This window comes from Schistocerca piceifrons, chromosome X (assembly GCF_021461385.2).
Source record: "Schistocerca piceifrons isolate TAMUIC-IGC-003096 chromosome X, iqSchPice1.1, whole genome shotgun sequence".
NCBI classification, from domain to species: Eukaryota; Metazoa; Arthropoda; class Insecta; order Orthoptera; family Acrididae; genus Schistocerca; species Schistocerca piceifrons.
This window is the reverse complement of record NC_060149.1, coordinates 650335144-650355845: the sequence shown is the minus strand read 5'-3', so window position 1 is coordinate 650355845 and position 20702 is coordinate 650335144. Positions and strand designations below refer to the sequence as shown.

General features: G+C 42.3%; 1 protein-coding gene and 1 non-coding gene across 2 annotated transcripts in view; one reads left to right on the top strand and one right to left on the bottom strand.

The window, feature by feature from the left end:
* The window catches only part of LOC124721394 (zinc finger protein 135-like), a 101635-nt gene that overhangs the window by 37913 nt on the left and 43020 nt on the right, over window positions 1-20702 (top strand). The window contains exon 3 of the mRNA XM_047246336.1: window positions 17693-17857. Coding sequence (XP_047102292.1) covers window positions 17693-17857 — 165 coding nt within the window. The remainder of the gene's footprint in view (window positions 1-17692; window positions 17858-20702) is intronic.
* On the bottom strand, window positions 20347-20421 carry Trnas-cga. Its single transcript has one exon. It is a non-coding gene; the product is annotated as a tRNA-Ser (tRNA).

Here is a 20702-nt window from a genome sequence, read left to right as displayed (position 1 = left end):
CTTTGTGTTTCATTGACCTGTGTTGTGGCCCAGCAAGTGGAAGATTTCCTTTGAATTAGCACTATAACAGTATATATCTTCATTAATTGGTTGAATTCATAACAAGATTCTGAAATACCTTAGCAAATCCAGATTGGTAACAATTTGATGACAATTGACTCTGCGGCACTCATTATCTTGGCAGCAGCCAGTGGCCGCATGTGACAGTTCTTGTTGCATAGTGACTAGGGGCTAGTTTCCAGCAAGACACTACATATCCACATAAAGTTCTGGACATACAGCAAAGTGTATGTCAGCTTTGAATCTTTCTGTCACTATCATCTGACTTGTCATTATTTGCATGTTTTGGAAATGATGGGTGTCAGTTACTTCTGCCTTGTGCATTCATGGTTTGGAGTACACACTTCACCAGCTACTGGATTGTGCACTTCTGAATAACATGATGTGTCTATAATTCCACCCCTAGCTTAACCAGTGTGTGTAACATTACCTAACTGTAAGATATTCCATTCCAGTGTAAAGGTAAGCTTACTCTGGCCTCAACAATTTCTTGATTTTAAATGGCATTGGAATAGCTGTTTTATGCAACAAAACACTTAAAAAATTCCATTTGATGAGAGCAGTGCCTCCTTCATTTTCAGATTAATATATTGTGTACATTATTTAGTAAGTAAAGTGGTCATCAATCTAAAGATTGTTTTGAATACGGCAGTGCTTTACTAAGCACGGTGCTGTCAGAGGTGGTACGCCATTACTTGACCTACCCAGTCAGTTACGGGGGTTGTTGTAACCCCGCTAGGAATGGTCACAGGGTTACCACTAACGAAAACATGGCGGGACTGAACGGGAGCGCCCCGCGAATTAACAAGACGGACGAATGCGAATGGAAGGACAAGATTGACAACAGACAACCAAGCAAGACACAAAGATCAACATCAAAGTATTAAGCAACGGGGTCACAAGAGATAACCTCACGTAATTAAAACAATGTCTACTCGTAAACGAGAAGTAAGAACACGCAATGTAAACACGATGTCTGTAAGCGAGATATCAATTTACTCAGTGAAAATACCAGACTGCCTCGCTGAGTGAGAGGCAGCTGCCTAAATACACGACAGGGCATGTCACTATTGGCCACTGGGACCATGTGATTCACAGTGTCGTCACATTAGACCCGGGGCCAGGAGTGCGCAGCCACGGCTTATGGCGTGACTGCTGCAGAGACCTCTAGTGGTCATCGAGTTCCATGCCGACTGGTGAGGATTCGAAACCTGAGACACTTGCTACCAGATCTCTCCCCACTGAAACTTATGAGTAGGTGCAAAAACGTCCTGGACGGTGCCGTGGTGGTCGGCAGATGGGAGAAGACCCAGGCTCATCAACATCTGTTGTCAGGGAGGAAGGGACGTCTCAGGTGTCCATGACGGCCAACCCAGAGGCCAGGGCATCGGAGGGAGCCTCCGATCCACCTGGGGGTGGGGAGGGCCGGTGGCAGGCTCGTGGGGAGGCAGCAACTGGGGGATAGTGGCGGTGAGTCAAGGACCACGTCGTTGTACCCGAAGGAGGTAGTGTAGGAGGAGGCGGCGGTGGCAACAGGAGTCCTGGGGGGGGGGGGGGGGGGGGAAGTACGTGTGGGCAGAGCTGGTTATGATGGCAGTGCTCCAACCCTTGTGACATCTGCACTGATGTCACACGCTGCCCATGGGCCGCGATGACCGTGGCGGGCATCCAACCCGCCTTGCTCCCGTACACGCAGGCCCACGCGGTCATGCCGGGGGCGTAACGCTGAGAGGGCCGGGAGCGGGCTTGGGAGGGTGATGGCATCAGCAAATGAAGCAGGGTCTGCAGCTGTTGCCCATGGAGGAGCTCTACTATACTATGTCCGTCAATTGGTGTGGTGCGATATGTGCTCAAGAACAGGGTGAGGGCCGACATGGTTGGAGATATTTTGACTGCCTTTGTCAACTGTTGTTTAAATGTGCGGACAAGCCTCTCTGCTGCACCATTTGGAGGAAGGGTGGAAACTATGCTTGATTGTTGACAACAATCACCATAGTTACATTTAGCACTGTGAGGTGGTTGTCAGTATTTCCAACTGTTAAAAAAACTGTCTAAAAGAGGTCTAGGACATGACATATTATGCTTATTACATGCTTCTGTGCAGTACACACTTTTTTCGTTAATTAATGAATATGGTGCTATAGGATATTACTGAATGAAAATGGGAAAAGTAAGTCAATATTTTGACATCCCCGTCTCCAAAATCTGATGCCCGTAATGCAAAAAGTTACAGAGCTTAGATGTAAATCTGTAACACGTGACCTCCAGTTCAGGTTCTTACCAATGTTATCACGTCGTAACCACAGTTGAGCCCAAACCCATAAGCAGTGTCATTAGTGAAGTACAACATTGGGCACTGAAAGCATGTTTATTACTGACACCAACATATGGACAGAACAGAATTACCTGGATGCAGAATACTGCTATTTATTTATAAAAAGTAGAATATTATGGAATATGCAGACATTACAAAGCTACAAAATTTTGAGACCCTTTCAAAATGATAAATAATGAATAACAAATACCTGCTGGTAATTGGATTTGAACTGGTGACCCACAGCGCAACAACAAGCAACGCTAACCAGTACTCCACACTGTGAAATAGTCTGGATAAAGCTATCAAATCACACAAGGATTGACCATTGTATTAGGATGTTTTTATAGACCACCAGCAACCACAACAAACATCGCAGAACGTTTCAGGGAAAGTCTTGAATACATAGGAAATAAGTATCCAAATTATCCATTAAGTATAGGTGGAGACGTTAATTTGCCATCCATTGACTGGGAAAATTACACGTTTATCACAGGGGGCAGAAACAAAGACTCATTGAAGTTATTCTAGGAGCGCTCTCAACATACAACCTTGAGCAATTGGTTAGAAAACCAACTCGAGATGGGAACATATTAGATATCTTGATGACAAACAGACCTGATATTTTTGAGGAAGTTAATCTAGAAGAAGGTACTAGCGACCATAATGTCGTTGTGGCTTCTATGTCCATGGAAGTTGCAAAAAAACCAAAGAAACAACATAGAGTTTTCTTGTTTGAGAAAGCAAATAAAAGTGTCATTAATGAACATCTTCATAGTCAGCTCCAAGCATTCACCACGGGACACAAAGATATAGAGCATCTTTGGTCGGAATTTAAAGGTATTGCCCACCACGTGCCTGGTAAAAATATAGGGGAGGGAAAGGATCCACCTTGGTACAACAAACATATTAGGAAGTTGCTGAGAAAGCAGAGAATTTTGCACAGTTGTTTTAAATGTAATTAATGCCCGGCTGACAAACAGAAATTATACGAAATTAAAGCAGCTGTCAAAAGGTGAATGAGAGATTCTTTTAACAAAATTGAAAGCACTATTTTATCTGCAGATTCTAAAAAAAAAAAAAAAGAAAAAAAATATTTGCTCGTATGTAACGCTACAAATAATTCAATACCTTCTCTTGCTGACAGTACGGGTAATATAATGGATGATGATAAACAGAAGGCCAAAATTCTAAATCTAGCTTTTAAAAATTAATTTATGGTAGAGGACTGCTGCACCATTTCCCCTTTCATTTATTGAACAAACGCAACGATGGCTGACATAGCGATTAGTGTATCTGGGATTGTGAAGCAGTTAAGGACGCCAGGAAGGCATCTGGCCCAGACGGTATCCCCATAAGATTATATGTTGACTATGCTACAAATGTAGCTCCATTGTTATCCACCATCTATCAGAGATCATTGGAACAGCGGAAAGTTCCACGAGACTGGAAGAAGGCCCAGGTCATAGCAATCTATAAAAAGGGGAGAAAATCAGATGCACGTAATTACCGGCCAGTTTCACTGACATCCATTTGTTGTAGAATCGTGGAACATATTTTGTGTTCAGACATAATGACCTTTCTAGACTTTGGGAAGCTCACCTGCAGAAACCAGCACGATTTTAGGAAACAGCAGTCATGAGAGACACAGCTGGTCCTCTTTGTGCATGATACACAACAGGCTCTAGATACAGGCTCCCAGGTTGATGCCATATTTCTCGACTTTTGAAAGGCATTAGACTCAGTTCCGCAGTGTCACTTGCTCTAAAAAGTGCGTGCTTACAGTCTATCCGATGACATATGCAGTTGGATAGAAAGTTTTCTAACAGACAGAGAGCAATATGTCGTCCTGAACGGGGGGCCTCAACAGAAGCAAGCGTAACTTCAGGTGTGCCCCAGGGCAGCGTAATAGGTCTGCTGCTTTTTATGATTTAAATAAACAATCTGGCTGATGGTATTGACAGAGGCATTAGACTGTTTGCCGATGATGCTGTAGTCAACAGGAAAGTAGTATCACATGAAATTTGTGAACAAATCAATGAGGAATTGCAGAAAATAAATGCATGGTGTAATGACTGGCAGTTGTTGTTGTTGTTGTTGTTGTGGTCTTCAGTCCTGAGACTGGTTTGATGCAGCTCTCCATGCCACTCCATCCTGTGCAAGCTTTTTCATCTCCCAGTACCTACTGCAACCTACATCCTTCTGAATCTGCTTAGTGTATTCATCTCTTGGTCTCCCTCTACGATTTTTACCCTCCACGCTGCCCTCCAATACTAAATTGGTGATCCCTTGATGCCTCAGAACATGTCCTACCAACCGATCCCTTCTTCTGGTCAAGTTGTGCCACAAACTTCTCTTCTCCCCAATCCTATTCAATACTTCCTCATTAGTTATGTGATCTACCCATCTAATCTTCAGCATTCTTCTGTAGCACCACATTTCGAAAGCTTCTATTCTCTTCTTGTCCAAACTATTTATCGTCCATGTTTCACTTCCATACATGGCTACACTCCATACGAATACTTTCATAAATGACTTCCTGACACTTAAATCAATACTGGATGTTAACAAATTTCTCTTATTCAGAAACGCTTTCCTTGCCATTGCCAGCCTACATTTTATATCCTCTCTACTTCGACCATCATCAGTTATTTTGCTCCCCAAATAGCAAAACTCCTTTACTACTTTAAGTGTCTCATTTCCTAATCTAATTCCCTCAGCATCACCCGACTTAATTAGACTACATTCCATTATCCTTGTTTTGCGTTTGTTGATGTTCATCTTATATCCTCCTTTCAAGACACTGTCCATTCCATTCAACTGCTCTTCCAAGTCCTTTGCTGTCTCTGACAGAATTACAATGTCATCGGCGAACCTCAAAGTTTTTATTTCTTCTTCGTGAATTTTAATACCTACCCCGAATTTTTCTTTTGTTTCCTTTACTGCTTGCTCAATATACAGATTGAACAACATCGGGGAGAGGCTACAACCCTGTCTTACTCCCTTCCCAACCACTGCTTCCCTTTCATGTCCCTCGACTCTTATAACTGCCATCTGGTTTCTGTACAAATTGTAAATAGCCTTTCGCTCCCTGTATTTTACCCCTGCCACCTTCAGAATTTGAAAGAGAGTATTCCAGTCAACATTGTCAAAAGCTTTCTCTAAGTCTACAAATACTAGAAACGTAGGTTTGCCTTTCCTTAATCTAGCTTCTAAGATAAGTCGTAAGGTCAGTATTGCCTCACGTGTTCCAGTGTTTCTACGGAATCCAAACTGATCTTCCCCGAGGTTGGCTTCTACTAGTTTTTCCATTCGTCTGTAAAGAATTCGTGTTAGTATTTTGCAGCTGTGACTTATTAAGCTGATAGTTCGGTAATTTTCACATCTGTCAACACCTGCTTTCTTTGGGATTGGAATTATTATATTCTTCTTGAATTCTGAGGGTATTTCGCCTGTTTCATACATCTTGCTCACCAGATGGTAGAGTTTTGTCAGGACTGGCTCTCCCACGGCCGTCAGTAGTTCCAATGGAATATTGTCTACTCCGGGGGCCTTGTTTTGACTCAGGTCTTTCAGTGCTCTGTCAAACTCTTCACGCAGTATCGTATCTCCCATTTCATCTTCATCTACATCTACATCCTCTTCCATTTCCATAATATTGTCCTCAAGTACATCGCCCTTGTATAGACCCTCTATATACTCCTTCCACCTTTCTGCTTTCCATTCTTTGCTTAGAACTGGGTTTCCATCTGAGCTCTTGATATTCATACCAGTCGTTCTCTTATCTCCAAAGGTCTCTTTAATTTTCCTGTAGGCGGTATCTATCTTACCCCTAGTGAGATAGGCCTCTACATCGTTACATTTGTCCTCTAGCCATCCCTGCTTAGCCATTTTGCACTTCCTGTCAATCTCATTTTTGAGACGTTTGTATTCCTTTTTGCCTGTTTCACTTACTGCATTTTTATATTTTCTCCTTTCATCAATTAAATTCAATATTTCTTCCGTTACCCACGGATTTCTACTAGCCCTCGTCTTTTTACCTACTTGATCCTCTGCTGCCTTCACTACTTCATCCCTCAAAGCTACCCATTCTTCTTCTACTGTTTTTATTTCCCCCATTCCTGTCAATTGCTCCCTTATGCTCTCCCTGAATCTCTGTACAACCTCTGGTTCTTTCAGTTTATCCAGGTCCCATCTCCTTAAATTCTCACCTTTTTGCAGTTTCTTCAGTTTTAATCTACAGGTCATAACCAATAGATTGTGGTCAGAGTCCACATCTGCCCCTGGAAATGTCTTACAATTTAAAACCTGGTTCCTAAATCTCTGTCTTACCATTATATAATCTATCTGATACCTTTTAGTATCTCCAGGGTTCTTCCATGTATACAACCTTCTTTCATGATTCTTAAACCAAGTGTTAGTTATGATTATGTTGTGCTCTGTGCAAAATTCTACCAGGCGGCTTCCTCTTTCATTTCTGTCCCCCAATCCATATTCACCTACATCTACATCTACATCTACATTGATACTCCGCAAGCCACCCAACGGTGTGTGGCGGAGGGCACTTTACGTGCCACTGTCATTACCTCCCTTTCCTGTTCCAGTCGCGTATGGTTCGCGGGAAGAACGACTGTCTGAAAGCCTCCGTGCGCGCTCTAATCTCTCTAATTTTACATTCGTGATCTCCTCGGGAAGTATAAGTAGGGGGAAGCAATATATTCGATACCTCATCCAGAAACGCACCCTCTCGAAACCTGGCGAGCAAGCTACACCGCGATGCAGAGCGCCTCTCTTGCAGAGTCTGCCACTTGAGTTTATTAAACATCTCCGTAACGCTATCACGGTTACCAAATAACCCAGTGACGAAACGCGCCGCTCTTCTTTGGATCTTCTCTATCTCCTCCGTCAACCCGACCTGGTACCTACTATGTTTCCTTCTCTCCCTTTTCCTACACTCGAATTCCAGTCACCCATGACTATTAAATTTTCGTCTCCCTTCACAATCTGAATAATTTCTTTTATTTCATCATACATTTCTTCAATTTCTTCGTCATCTGCAGAGCTAGTTGGCATATAAACTTGTACTACTGTAGTAGGTGTGGGCTTCGTATCTATCTTGGCCACAATAATGCGTTCACTATGCTGTTTGTAGTAGCTTACCCGCATCCCTATTTTCCTATTCATTATTAAACCTACTCCTGCATTCCCCCTATTTGATTTTGTGTTTATAACCCTGTAGTCACCTGACCAGAAATCTTGTTCCTCCTGCCACCGAACTTCACTATTTCCCACTATATCTAACTTCAACCTATCCATTTCCCTTTTTAAATTTTCTAACCTACCTGCCCGATTAAGGGATCTGACATTCCACGCTCCGATCCGTAGAACGCCAGTTTTCTTTCTCCTGATAACGACATCCTCTTGAGTAGTCCCCGCCCGGAGATCCGAATGGGGGACTATTTTACCTCCGGAATATTTTACCCAAGAGGACGCCATCATCATGTAATCATACAGTAAAGCTGCATGCCCTCGGGAAAAATTACGGCTGTAGTTTCCCCTTGCTTTCAGCCGTTCGCAGTACCAGCGCAGCAAGGCCGTTTTGGTTATTGTTACAAGGCCAGATCAGTCAATCATCCAGACTGTTGCCCTTGCAACTACTGAAAAGGCTGCTGCCCCTCTTCAGGAACCACACGTTTGTCTGGCCTCTCAACAGATACCCCTCCGTTGTGGTTGCACCTACGGTACGGCTATCTGTATCGCTGAGGCACGCAAGCCTCCCCACCAACGGCAAGGTCCATGGTTCATGGGGGGGTTATCCTTCAGTATTAGTAAGTGTAACCTACTGCGTATAACAAGGTGAAAATCCCCATTAATGTATGAGTACAAAATAAATGCCCAGTCTTTGGAAGCAGTAACATCAGTCACGTATGTGGGTGTGACTATTCGAAATGATCTCAAATGGAACAATCAGATTACACAAGTAACAGGCAAGGTGAACTCTAGATTGCAGTTTATTGGTAGAGTCCTGAAGTGATGCAGTCCTCCAACAGAGGAAATTGCTTACAATATTTTGGTTCATCCAATCTTAAAGTATTGTTCGTCTGTGTGGGACCCTTATCAGTTGAGTCTGATTAAAGAGATTGAGAAGGTCCAAAGAAGAGCAGCAAGATTCATGAATGGTACATTTAGCCATCACAGGAGCGTTGCAAATCTCATAGAAAGTCTGAGGTGGGACACACTTGCAGGTAGACGATGTGCTAAATGGAAGGTGCTGCTCACTAAATTCTGAAATCCGATCTTCGCCGAGAATGTAGAGCATAAATTATTACCACCAACTTTCAAATCGTGCAATGATCACCATTCAAAGATAAGGGAAATTAGAGCTCGTACTGAGGCGTTCAGACAGTCGTTTTTCCCTCGTGCGATCCTCGAATGGAACAGACAGGGGGAGGGAATATGACTTTGGTGCAAATTGTGCCCTCCGCCACACACCGCTTGGTGGCTAGCGGAGTACGGATGTAGATGTAATTGTAGATGTAGATATTTCAGGATAGTTGGCCACAGATAAGCTGGGATAATGAGCAACCATTTCCACTTCATTGGATCAGAGTTCCTCTCTTACTGTGTTCAATATATTGGAATTCTCCTTTAGTTTATTTCTCCTCCTTCAAGGCATCTGTGGTTTTCAGCAGTGCTGCATCTTCCCTCTGTTCAGCAGCAGTATCATTTAATGCTACAATGACTGAGATTTCATCCATGCTGCTGTGTTCCACCAGAGGATACCATGAAAGGCAGTCAGTGTCCTTGGGTTTGTGAACATGTTTGTATACATTGTGATGTACTTCTGAGGCCTCAGTGACCACCTCACAATTCAACCCAACTGATCTTTCACACTAGTCAGCCAGCATAGAGAATGGTGGTCTGTCACAACATTGAGTGGTTTCCCAAATAAATACGGGTGGATGATGGCCCAAACAACTGCAAGGCACCCTCTCTTCATTGTAGAGTAGTTCATCTTGGGTTTGGAGAGTATTCTGGAAGTGCAAGCTATCACCTTTGCAGCACTTTCCAGAATTTTATCCAGAGCTGCACCTATCCCATAACCAATAATATTGGTGTGAATTTTTGTACCAGCATTCTCATCCCACAATGCTTGGACCATAGAGGATGTTAGCACTGCCTTGAGGACAAGGAAACTTCTTTCTTGCACTTTCTTCCAGGAAAATTTGGTGTCTCCCTGCAGTAGTTCTCGTGAGGGATGCGCCTTGATAGAGAAATCCTTTATTAATAGTTGATAGTAAGAGCACATTCTGAGAAAACTTTTCAAATTATAAATGTGTAGAGTAGTCAGAAAGTCTGTGACTGCTCTTTTTATTTCTGGCTTAGGAAGGGCTCCACCCCCATTAACTAGAGGCCCCAAGATATGTGTTGGGTGGTGAAGAGGCATTTCTCATCTTCAAATTTACACATATGGTCTGAGAATGCACCAACATGGTTGTCAGGCAGAGGGAGACACACGAAGAGAGTGGGAAACGAGAGTGGGAAGGAGGTGATAAGACAGAAGGTGTGGAAACTATTGGATGGAGAGAGTGGGGACAATATGTTGCTGTTGGTTGTGGCCAGAATAGTTTCAGGAGCAGAGAATGTGTTGTAAGGATAACTCCCATCTGCGCAGTTCAGAAAAGCTGGTGGTGGAGTGGAGGATCCAGATGGCTCAAGTAATGAAGCAGCCATTGAAATCAAGCATGTTACTTTTACCTGTGTGTTGGGCCACATGGTGGTCTGCTTTACTATTGGCCGCAGTTTGACAGTGGCCAATCATCGTGGTGGACAACTGGTTGGTAGTCATATGAATATAAAAAGCTGTGCAATGATTGCAGCAGAGCTGGTGTGTGATATGGCTGCTTTCACAGGTGGACTGGTCTCTGATGGCTTGGGATTAGCCTGTGACAGGACTGGGATAGGAAGTGCTGCATGGGTGGATCGGGTAGGTCTTACACCTGGGTCTTCCACAGGGATATTATCCTTGTGTCATTGGGTTGGGTTTGTGAGTGGCATAGTGATGAACTAGCATGTTGTGGTGGTTGGATGAGTTACAGAACACCACTTTAGGAAGGGTGGGAAGGATCTTGGGTAGGATGTCCCTCATTTAGGGTATGATGATAGGTATTCAAAGCTCTGAAGAAGAATGTAGTTCAGTTGTTCCAGTCCAGGATGGTATTGGGTGATGAAAGGGAGCATTCCTTTGTGGCTTGTTCTTGGGACTGATGGGAGGATTTCGGGTGTGAGTAGAAATGGCATGGGAGATCTGTTCGCAGACTATGTCTGGGGGATAGTGCCTTTCTGTGAAGGCATTGGTGAGACACTCTGCATACTGGGCAAGGGAGTTCTTGTCACTGCAGATATGCTGTCTCTGGGTGGTCAGGATGTATGGGGGTGGGGGGGAGGAGGAGGGGGAGGGGACTGATGTGGAAGGGATGACAGATGTTGAAATGCAGGTACTGTAAGTGATTGGTGGGTTTAATGTGGAGAGAGGTGGGGTGGATTCATCAGAGAGGAGGTGGTCAACATCAAGGAAGGTGGAACGCTTGGTTGAGGAGGATCAGCTGAAGCGGATGGAAAAGAAGGTGTTGATGTTGTGGAGAAATAAAGATATGGTGCCTTTACCCTGAGTCAGATCACAAAGATATCAAAAATAAACTTGAACCAGACTTGGTGTTTGGCATTTTGGGAGGCAAGGGAGGTCTCCTCTAGCTTTTCTGAACTGTGTAGATAGGAGTTATCTTTACAACACATTCTCTGCTCCCAATATTATCCTGGCATCAACCTACAGTAACGTACTGTCCCCACATCCTCCCTCAAACAGTTTCCACCCCCTCCATCCTTTCACCTCCTCCCTATTCCCACCTCCCACTCTTCTTGTGCGCCTCCCTCTGCCAACTCACCTGCCCATATTTCCCTGCTACTCTACTTTTTCACTATCCTGCCCCCTTTCCCTCCCCATCCTCACCTCCTTGCCCCACAGCCTCCCAATGTACACTTGTTGGCAGTCTAGTCCCTGCACCCTCCGCCAGACAATGCTGCTCTCCTCTCCTCTCCTTTCCCCCACCTTTACTTTGCTATCCCTTTCACTTCCCAACATTCTCCAGATTGCTGCTTCCATTCCACATCACAGTTGTATTCTGGTCTGAGTTGCTAGAGATGGTGGTTATGGGTGTGTGAGGTGTCTTTGCTTGTGTGAATGAATGTGTGTTGTTTCTCTTTCTTTCTCTGATGAAGGCTGTTGCTGAAAGATAATGTGTAAGTGTCTTTTAATTGTGTCTATCTGCAACTTCATGTGTCATCTTTACAGTAAGTAGCAATCTTATCTTTTCCTTATATTCTTGATATTCCAACCTGGAGTTTTCATTTTTAAAAAAAAAAAAAACAACAGTGTCGTCCAGATGACAAAGAGACATCATCCATTTAAGGTGTCCATCATACACTTGAAGGTGGCTGGAGTGTTAAGTACTTCAAACAGCACAACTCTGAACTCATAGAGGCTGTCAGGACTTGTGAAGGCAGTCTTTTTCCCTGTGAGCCATAGTTGAAAAATGCGTTGCTCCTTTCAAACAGTCTAGGGTGTCATCCATGTGCAGCAGTTGATAAACATTTTTTTCGTAATTTGTTTAGTTGGTAGTAGACCCATAAGTGTCATGTGCCATCCTTTTTCTCCACGAGGACCACAAGGGTAAGACCAAGGACACTCTGAAGGTTTCACTTATGTCACATTGCAGTATCTTCTCCGCTTCCTTCTGAATTATATGTTGTTCAGCTGGTGACACCCTATACAAGCACTAGCTGATTGGTAAATGATCCCCAGTCTTGATACTGTGTTTTACCAGGTACTGGTTGTTCTGTCTTCTCTGCACTCCAGATTTGAAAGCATCTGAAGATTACTATTGAACAGCTGACACTCAACGACATTGTTGCTCAAATCAGGCAAGATCCTATTGGCATTTCAGTAGTAGCTTCCTCTGCTGTGTTGTCTGTAGTGGTCACGGGGCACGAGTCTTCCTCGATGGCACTGAGCTGCCCATCCTAGACTGGTTCAGCTGTTTTATGCACGTATCTGTAGGGATGTGTTGTGACTGCCCATAACAATTAGTTATCCAAAGTTTTCTTTAACCACATGCAGTGTTTATGATTGTTGCTGTTATGTATCTTTCTTTTGTGAACCTGAGTAGCTTTTTGAAATCTACAAAAACTTCACAGTTTAATGCAGCATCTAGATTTGTGACTGGAACTTCTTTTGATGACAATGTTGGGATAACAGTGTTGTCAACACAAACAACCACCCAGAGCATTCTTTTTTTGGTGTGCTTGTTGGAATAGCTCCGTCAGTAGGGAGCTCTAACCTCTCACGGTCTATGACTGCTTGTGATGCCTGCACGAAGTCCTAAGTGGCTTTGTTCTGTCATTGATAGTTATTCTTGCAATACATGTTCCTCTCGGAGGATGTATTTCTCATTTGCGACCTTCAGCCTAATCACTTTTGTGTCATAGAACACAGTCTTCTTTAGCTGGTGATGATAAGCATTCAACATTACAGGGAGGGAAAAAAAAAAACCCCCTTAGTCAAATAGCACCTGGACAGGTTTGCTGTCAGTGATAACATCGATGAGATTTCCTGACATCTTGGTAACTTGTCCATAGATAATATTTATCTGTGGGAGCCTCATCTCCATAGATAGTTGCCTTGCTTAGTTTTACTGAATTTGGGGGCTGGGAAGTGGCTGGTACCTCTTAATGGCAGTGGGGAATGGTTGCAGTGTGTTGGGAAGTGACCTCGTCGAAGGTACAGTGATGGGCTTCATCCCACAGGTCAACTGTAATTATCTGCAACTGGCATGAATAGGACTGTTGTGATGGTTGATGCCATGCATCATAATGGTAGTCACACTCACTCTTCTTTCTCTGCGGTAGTATACATCTCGTTTAGGCTGTCCAAAGTGGAAACATACGAGCATGTTGTACTTCAAATTTTATTCCGCTGTGGGGTGTTATGCTTGGGGGATTAGTTGGTTGTACCTGCGTTGGTCAGATGCTAGATTGTAGTTTAACAGCCGCAACATAGATCTGAGTTGGCTGAGTCCATTCTTCTTGGCATACTTGATTAATAGTAAAGATTGGTTCTAAAGATCGATACACCTCATCTTCAATGTTCTGTTTTACTTCCTGACGTAAAGGGTTGACATTAATGGCTGCTGTCTCTTGTATACTCGGTCTGACATTCCTTGCTACCATAAACTGCTGTCTCTCTTCTCTTACTACATGGCTTATAGCAGTCTTGTATAACTGCCTTGAGGACGAAATTCGGGAGTCAGCCATACGTTTTTCATCTGACTCATTTCTGTTGCATTTCCTCGATGCGCTGGCACAACACAACTTGATGGATTCTCTGTTGTGACATCTTCTGCTAGGAGAGCTTGGTATATGTCTTTTGTACTCCTTTCATCGAGTGTGAGATTTTGTCAGCTTCTGTCGTGAGTATTTCATCTGTAAGGGACAGTATTATGAGGGCTGTGACTGTTGATAAATACAACTAAAACAATTTTTGCATCAGTCCCTTGTTTATTTTGGCATAGCACATTTTGATGGTTCACACAATCATCTTCATGTGGGGAATTGTTTCATCATTTTTGTCTTTTTTTCCATTGTTCCTTAGTTGCTTCAAAATTCATGGAGGTATGTTCCGTCCATGCAGTTAAATAAAAGGCAGTTTGTTTATTGCCATATGCATTTCACTTCTTTTATTTGTGAAGCGTCTTCAGTGCCCTGTAATACATGTTTCCTTTTATACATATAATAAATGTATTATGTGGTAGTTACAATATGTTACAATGTTACATTTCGTCATGTTTTTTCCCATGTTTTTCAGGGTGGAATCAACTTTTGTAGCACAAATTTCATGTGGTGAAATTGTTTTTCAGTGTTACTTATGATTCCCAATGCTGTTAGGCATTTGTTACAAAACGTCACTTACATCACTTGCACTTTTCATTTTGTGATAAGTGTGTATGTTTACAGGGTGTAGTGCTGCCGGCTGTCACTGTGTGTTTATCTTTCATCTTTTGTTTGTGTTGTGTGTGTGGTTTGCTTATATGGATTTGGTCATTAACTACTTCCTTTTTCATTGCAAGGGCTCTTTGTATGTGAAAGTTTTCATATAATGTCAGAAAAACATCAAAACACACACACACACACACACACCACAAACAAAAGATGAAAGATAAACACACTGTGACAGTCGGCAACACTACACACTGTAAACACACGCATGTTGATCGCAAAATAAAAATTGGAAGTGATGTAAGTGATTTGTTGTAACAAATGTTGTTGAAAAAACACCAGAAATCAGCCACCTGGAGTGTGGGGACTAATGAACACATCTCCAGGACCACACATATAGGCTAACAGCACTGTAAATCATAAGTAACACTGAACAACAATTTCACCTCACGAAATTTGTGCTACAAAAGTAGATTCTAATCTGAAAAACATGAAAAAATGTAACATAGTAACATATTATAACTACTACATAATACATTTATTATATGTGTAAAAAAAGCATGTATTACATAGCGCTGAAGATGCTTCTCAAGTAAAAGAAGTGAAACACATATGGCAATAAACAAACTGCCTTCCATTTAGTTGCATAAATGGAACATACCTTCATGGAGAATTGTTTATTTACATAGCTGGTGTTAGTGAAGAGTACAGACATATTTTCCCGGTAGCAGACCAAGTAAGTGCAGGTTACTTTGTGTCTTTTGCTAATGATAAAAATTGTTTATTTAGAAAGGGCACTTTTAAGTTAAAAAATAAAAATAAAATCAAAAATAACCCATAACATCTCCCAAAAAATTTTCAATATCTGCAAGCAACACAATATAAGAACTACATTCCTAACAATCGTTAAAATTTGCCAAAGACTTCCTCATAACCTTAAAAGCAGTCAAGATAAATTTTCATCCTCTGGCGTATGTAAACTCATATATAGTAAATGCCCAGGTCAGTACATAGGTCAAATAGGTCGTAATTCCACACCATATTCACAGAACACATTAATGCCTTCTGATATACACACATCACAAATCTGCAATAGCATCCCATATAGAAGATACAGGACATCCATTTGACAAAATAGAAAGCAACCTTTAAATACTAAATACTCTGAAGAAAGGGCACAGAATGTCTTTATATGAAGAACTGGAAATCTGTATATGCAGAAAGAAACTTGAGGAACATCCCTTCAGTGGCAATAGTGAAACAGGCTCAACCAACTTTTTCAAAAGCTTTGACAAAGTACTTAAAACATTCTCTTAATATACAGTTCCAATGCACAGCATTTAATGTAATCACTCCCATTCACTTATCAATATGTTTAACCTACTACTGATATGCATGATCTATTGTAATCATGTAGAAAATTAATATAATAATTGAGGTATGCACATATCTGTATTCAGATTCAGTGCATTCATTTTTTTTAATTAAGGGAAAACATATTTATGTACATAACCATCTCTTTTTTTTTTTTTGCAGCCAATGCTGCAGCCCATTCATATATTTTTTTTTAAAACGGGTATGTATATATGGATACCTAATATAGTAATTGAACTGTGCGCATGTCAGTATTCTGGTGCAGCCCATTCATATTTTTTACAAAAGAAAAACATTTATGTAGAAACCATTTAATAGTTTATCCTTGTATCCAGTGTAAACAAACATATCTGTAATACATAAAATATGTTTAAAGCGACAGTGTAAATGTAATGTGCGGTGGACAGGACACACATCAGGCAGCAGTATGCAGACTTTTTATAACTCTGCTGTCCCAGTAAGTACAATTCACTGTCAGAAATTCATGGCTTCTTCTTTTTTTACCTCAGAAGTACCTTTTCTAAGTATAAACAATTTTTATCACTGGCAAAAGATGCAAAATAACCTACACTACCCTTGGTCTGCTACTATGAAAAGACATCTGTACTCTTCACCAGCACCAGTTGGATTGTGTCAAGGATGAGGAAGGAAATCAGCTGGGCCCTTTCAAAGGAACCATCCCAACATTTGCCTGGAGCGATTTAGTGAAATAATGGAAAACCAAAATCTGGATGGCCAGATGCGGGTTTGAACTGTTGTCTTCCCGAATGTCAGTCCAGTGTGCTAAACACTGCGTCACCTCGCTCAGTTGTGGCATAGGGGCAATGCATTCTGTATAGAGGACGGTGGCATTTCACCATGATATTGGGCCCTCGTCTTCAGTTGATCCTCTGCTAAGCTTACTTGCTTTTTATTGTCACCAAATGTTTTCTTTTGTTCAACCTAGAATTTGTTCCAGCTATCAAGCTTCTCGTCATCGTTCTCAAACCACTGCTGGGCTGTGCCATCCAAATAAAACTGCTATTTATACCAGCATAAAATATTCCAGAATATACAAACACAAGAAATTTTGAGAACCTACTACAAATCATAAATTCTAAATAACAAATATTTGCTTGAATTGAATGCAGCACACTTCATGACAGTACAAACACCCAAAAATGTTGTATATTCTATTTCATTTCTTGATTTATCTAAGTTCATTATTTGTAATGGAAGTTTTAGTGGAAGATTTAGCAGTTCAAATATATATGAACATATGCATTCTGTGAGGTGGCATCATACAACCAATATAATTTTCAGTGAACACAAGGAAAAACATTCTCTTTACTGATTACAACAACATAAATAAACATTGTAAGAATGTTTACAATTTACCAGAATGCAATTGTCTGCATGTTGCATGTATGTAAATATGGCTAATATTACATGGGTAGCTTTGTGGCACTGCCATTAGTATGTTCATGTAATTTTTGTACACTGTTATAATTAAAATAACAACAAATTTAATTATTTTAATCAGCATAACAACAATTGAATGTAGTAAGAATAAAGAGAGAACATTTGCAGCATTGGTGGTGTCATGCAGTTAGTGCAATTATACAACATATTTTTAAACTGTGTTGCACATTATTGAAAAAGCATCCACCCAAGAGCTTGGATCCATAATACTAATATTTTCCCATCCTTATGAACTCAACACCTTTATCATGAGGGATGCTGACTCAGTTTTTGAGACACACAAATGGGAAAGCACAAAAGATGTAATGGCTGGCACGTTTAATATTGTTGTAAAAATGTTATGTGGCTAAATAAACAAGTAATTAGCTAACCACTAATTAAATAAGGTATATAAATGTTTTTGTTCATGTACACTTAATTTGTGCGTTTCAGATCCCAAATGGTGAAAATTTTCATGAAGAACTGCAGTCAGGTGGAAAAAATGACACTGCAGCAGGAGAGAGTGTAAAGCCATTACTTCTAAGTGAAAAACTGCACCGAGTTCTTTGTCTTACCGAAGAAAGTGATATGAAATTGGCTCAAGAAAAAGTTGCCAAGGTTTGTGATATACAGTGTAATTTTCACAGTGCAGAACAAAATATTTAGATAAGTTTATGTTTTGAGTTTCTTAATTCCCACAAATGGAGAGCACTTTCATAAAAACCATTTGGTGTTAGTAGTTTCAAAGAATATTTCATTCATAATCAGAGAGAGAGAGAGAGACACATATATATATATATATATATATATATATCAACAGTAACAGATTGAAGAGCACTCTAAATGACAAAGATCATTGATAAAAATTTTGTTGCTACATTGCTTAATGTACCCCCAAAAGAAAAAAGTCTGAAGGAATAAGGTCCAGTGATTGTGTTGGTCATTCTATCTTTTCACTTCTGCCTAATCACCGCTAAAAGGATTTCTCGTCAAGAAAGCATCTATAATGTCTGCATTGCTGTATCTGCACCTACATTCTACCACACAGTGACTGCAGTGCACCCACTGCAGGCCAGCTAAGACCATGACACTCTCTAGTAGGAAGACAGCAGCATCAACAACAACAAATACAGTGCAGTTTGTTATTTTCAGGAATGCAGGACACCATCACTGTAGGCACTGCTGTCACCATCAGGTGGCCTTCCAATTGATGACAGGAGGTGCAGCCAGTGCTTGTCTCTTTCCTTCCACATGTGAAGTGCAAGGAAAGAGCATGTGCTGTATATCTCATCCTCTAGGGTACTTAGGCTGGTGCATGGCCTCCTAGATGCCAGGCATTGTTGGAAGGTATGCTAGGCAATTGCACCAACTACTTCATGGTACCTCATTCGGAACAATCCCAACCAGCACTGACCTCTGCGGATGTGAGTAGTTATGTCTCAGCGGATCCAGGCTCACCAACCTAGGCTCCGTGTTACGCTTCACTGTGCTAGGGCTTGTTCAGGTGCCTTCCACGGAGTTACTGCTCTGTCTTCCTGTAACTCCCATCAGAGCTGTTCCATAACCTGTAGTGTTATCATATGCATGTGCCCCCCCCCCCCCCCTACACACACACACACAAACTGTTATGGTGACAGTGATAGTTATGACCTCGCAGCAATCTCCTCTCGTCTGCCATACTTCTTAATGGCAGTGAGGATAAAACTCTTCTTGGCATATTCCATTTCTGTCACTGGTGATGCAGTTTTCACATTGCACTGTCATTTCCATTTTTGGCACTCAAATAACTGATTAGGCAATGACCATAACATTCCTATTTCGTCTGCCATCGAGCTGCCACCTCCTGCAGCTGTGGTTGGCATTGGCAATCGGATCACACATATTTCACTGGCTCTAGCACTGCTTCTCACATACCAGATTTGGTGACAATCCCGCATTTTCACCTTTAGTCATGCTCAGTCATGCTACCTGCTGACTAGGTCAGTTTCGTGGCTCCAGTGCCACTTTTTGGTGCCTTTTTTTCCCCCCCCCCCACAGGTTTCTTTGCACCAAGCTCGCTCTCTGTTGACGCTGGTTTCTCTCTTTGCTTCGTACCATTTCCGTATGGTCTTCGTGCCCAATGCTATTTCTGTTTTTCTGACTTCTTGGATACAGGGTTACAGTACATTCTGGCAGCATCAAGTTCCTTTGCCCTTGGTCTGCAGCCCTCCTCCTCCTGCCATTTGAGGCAGCCTGTTGCATTTGCACATTGCAGTCATGGCAGGCTCTCTTCTAGAGGGTATCTTTCCTCCGGACATTAGGCAGCCATGGGGCTCAAGTCCCATCTTTGAGGTCGGCCGTCTTCTGGGACTGACTGTTCTCCATGGTTCCAAGGATCAACCACTTTCTTTTCCCTGGCCCCCTCAGCTCAGCTGGACCCTGCATTCATCATTCCTTTCCTGATTCCTCTTACTTTCCTTTGTGTCCCTGGTGCATGTTCTGGCGGCAAGGGCTCAATGGACTGTTTTCTCTGGTGCTCTGCTCTCTGACCTGCCATACTCTTTAACACTTGCTCGGGCTGCCTCCATGTCAGGTCTTCTAGTGGCTACACCCTCAATGGATTCCTCCAGTGTTCCACCCTCTTTCTTGTGGCCGCTCTCAGCCACCAATCCTCCCATGACCTGTCCTTAATCTATTTATTTCTCAGTTGTGCCCATTTGTGCCCACTTTGCTCTTCACTGTTGTGCCCAGGCTGACCACATTGTTTGCATGATGCCACCTCTCAACCTCTGGTACTGGCTATGCAGCTGCCATTGGCTCCACAGAAGCTCTGCAGCAATGACTAGATGGTTTTGTTGCTCTTTCCCTGAGGGGGAAGAACATGTGGGGTCTTCACCTACAAGCAAGATTGCTTCACCAGTTTCTCCACAAGAAAGAATAGGATGTGGTGTCCATACCTACTTTTCCAACTGCACAGAAACCACAACACACCCGTGTCTCAAGGGTAGCCTAGTTTCATGCATTGTCCACTTTCTGTTGAAGCTTTCCAAGCCAGCTACGACCACAACAGTCCTGAGTAGCAAGCCACCAACAGCAGCAGTAAAAACTTCCTGACAGATTAAAACTGTGTGCTGGGCCGAGACTCGAACTCGGGACCTTTGCCTTTCGCGGGCAAGTGCTCTACCAACTGAGCTACCCAAGCACGACTCGCACCCCGTCCTCACAGCTTTACTTCTGCCAGTACCCTGTCTCCTACCTTCCAAACTTAACTGAAGCTCTCCTGCAGACCTTGCAGACCTAGCACTCCTGAAAGAAAGGATATTGTGGAGACATGGCTTAGCCACAGCGTGGGGGATGTTTTCAGAATGACATTTTTACTCCGTCAAGTTTCAGTCCGGCACACAGTTTTAATCTGCCAGGAAGTTTCATATCAGCGCACATTCCCCTCCCCTCCCCCTCCCCTCCCCCTCCCCCCTTCCCCTCC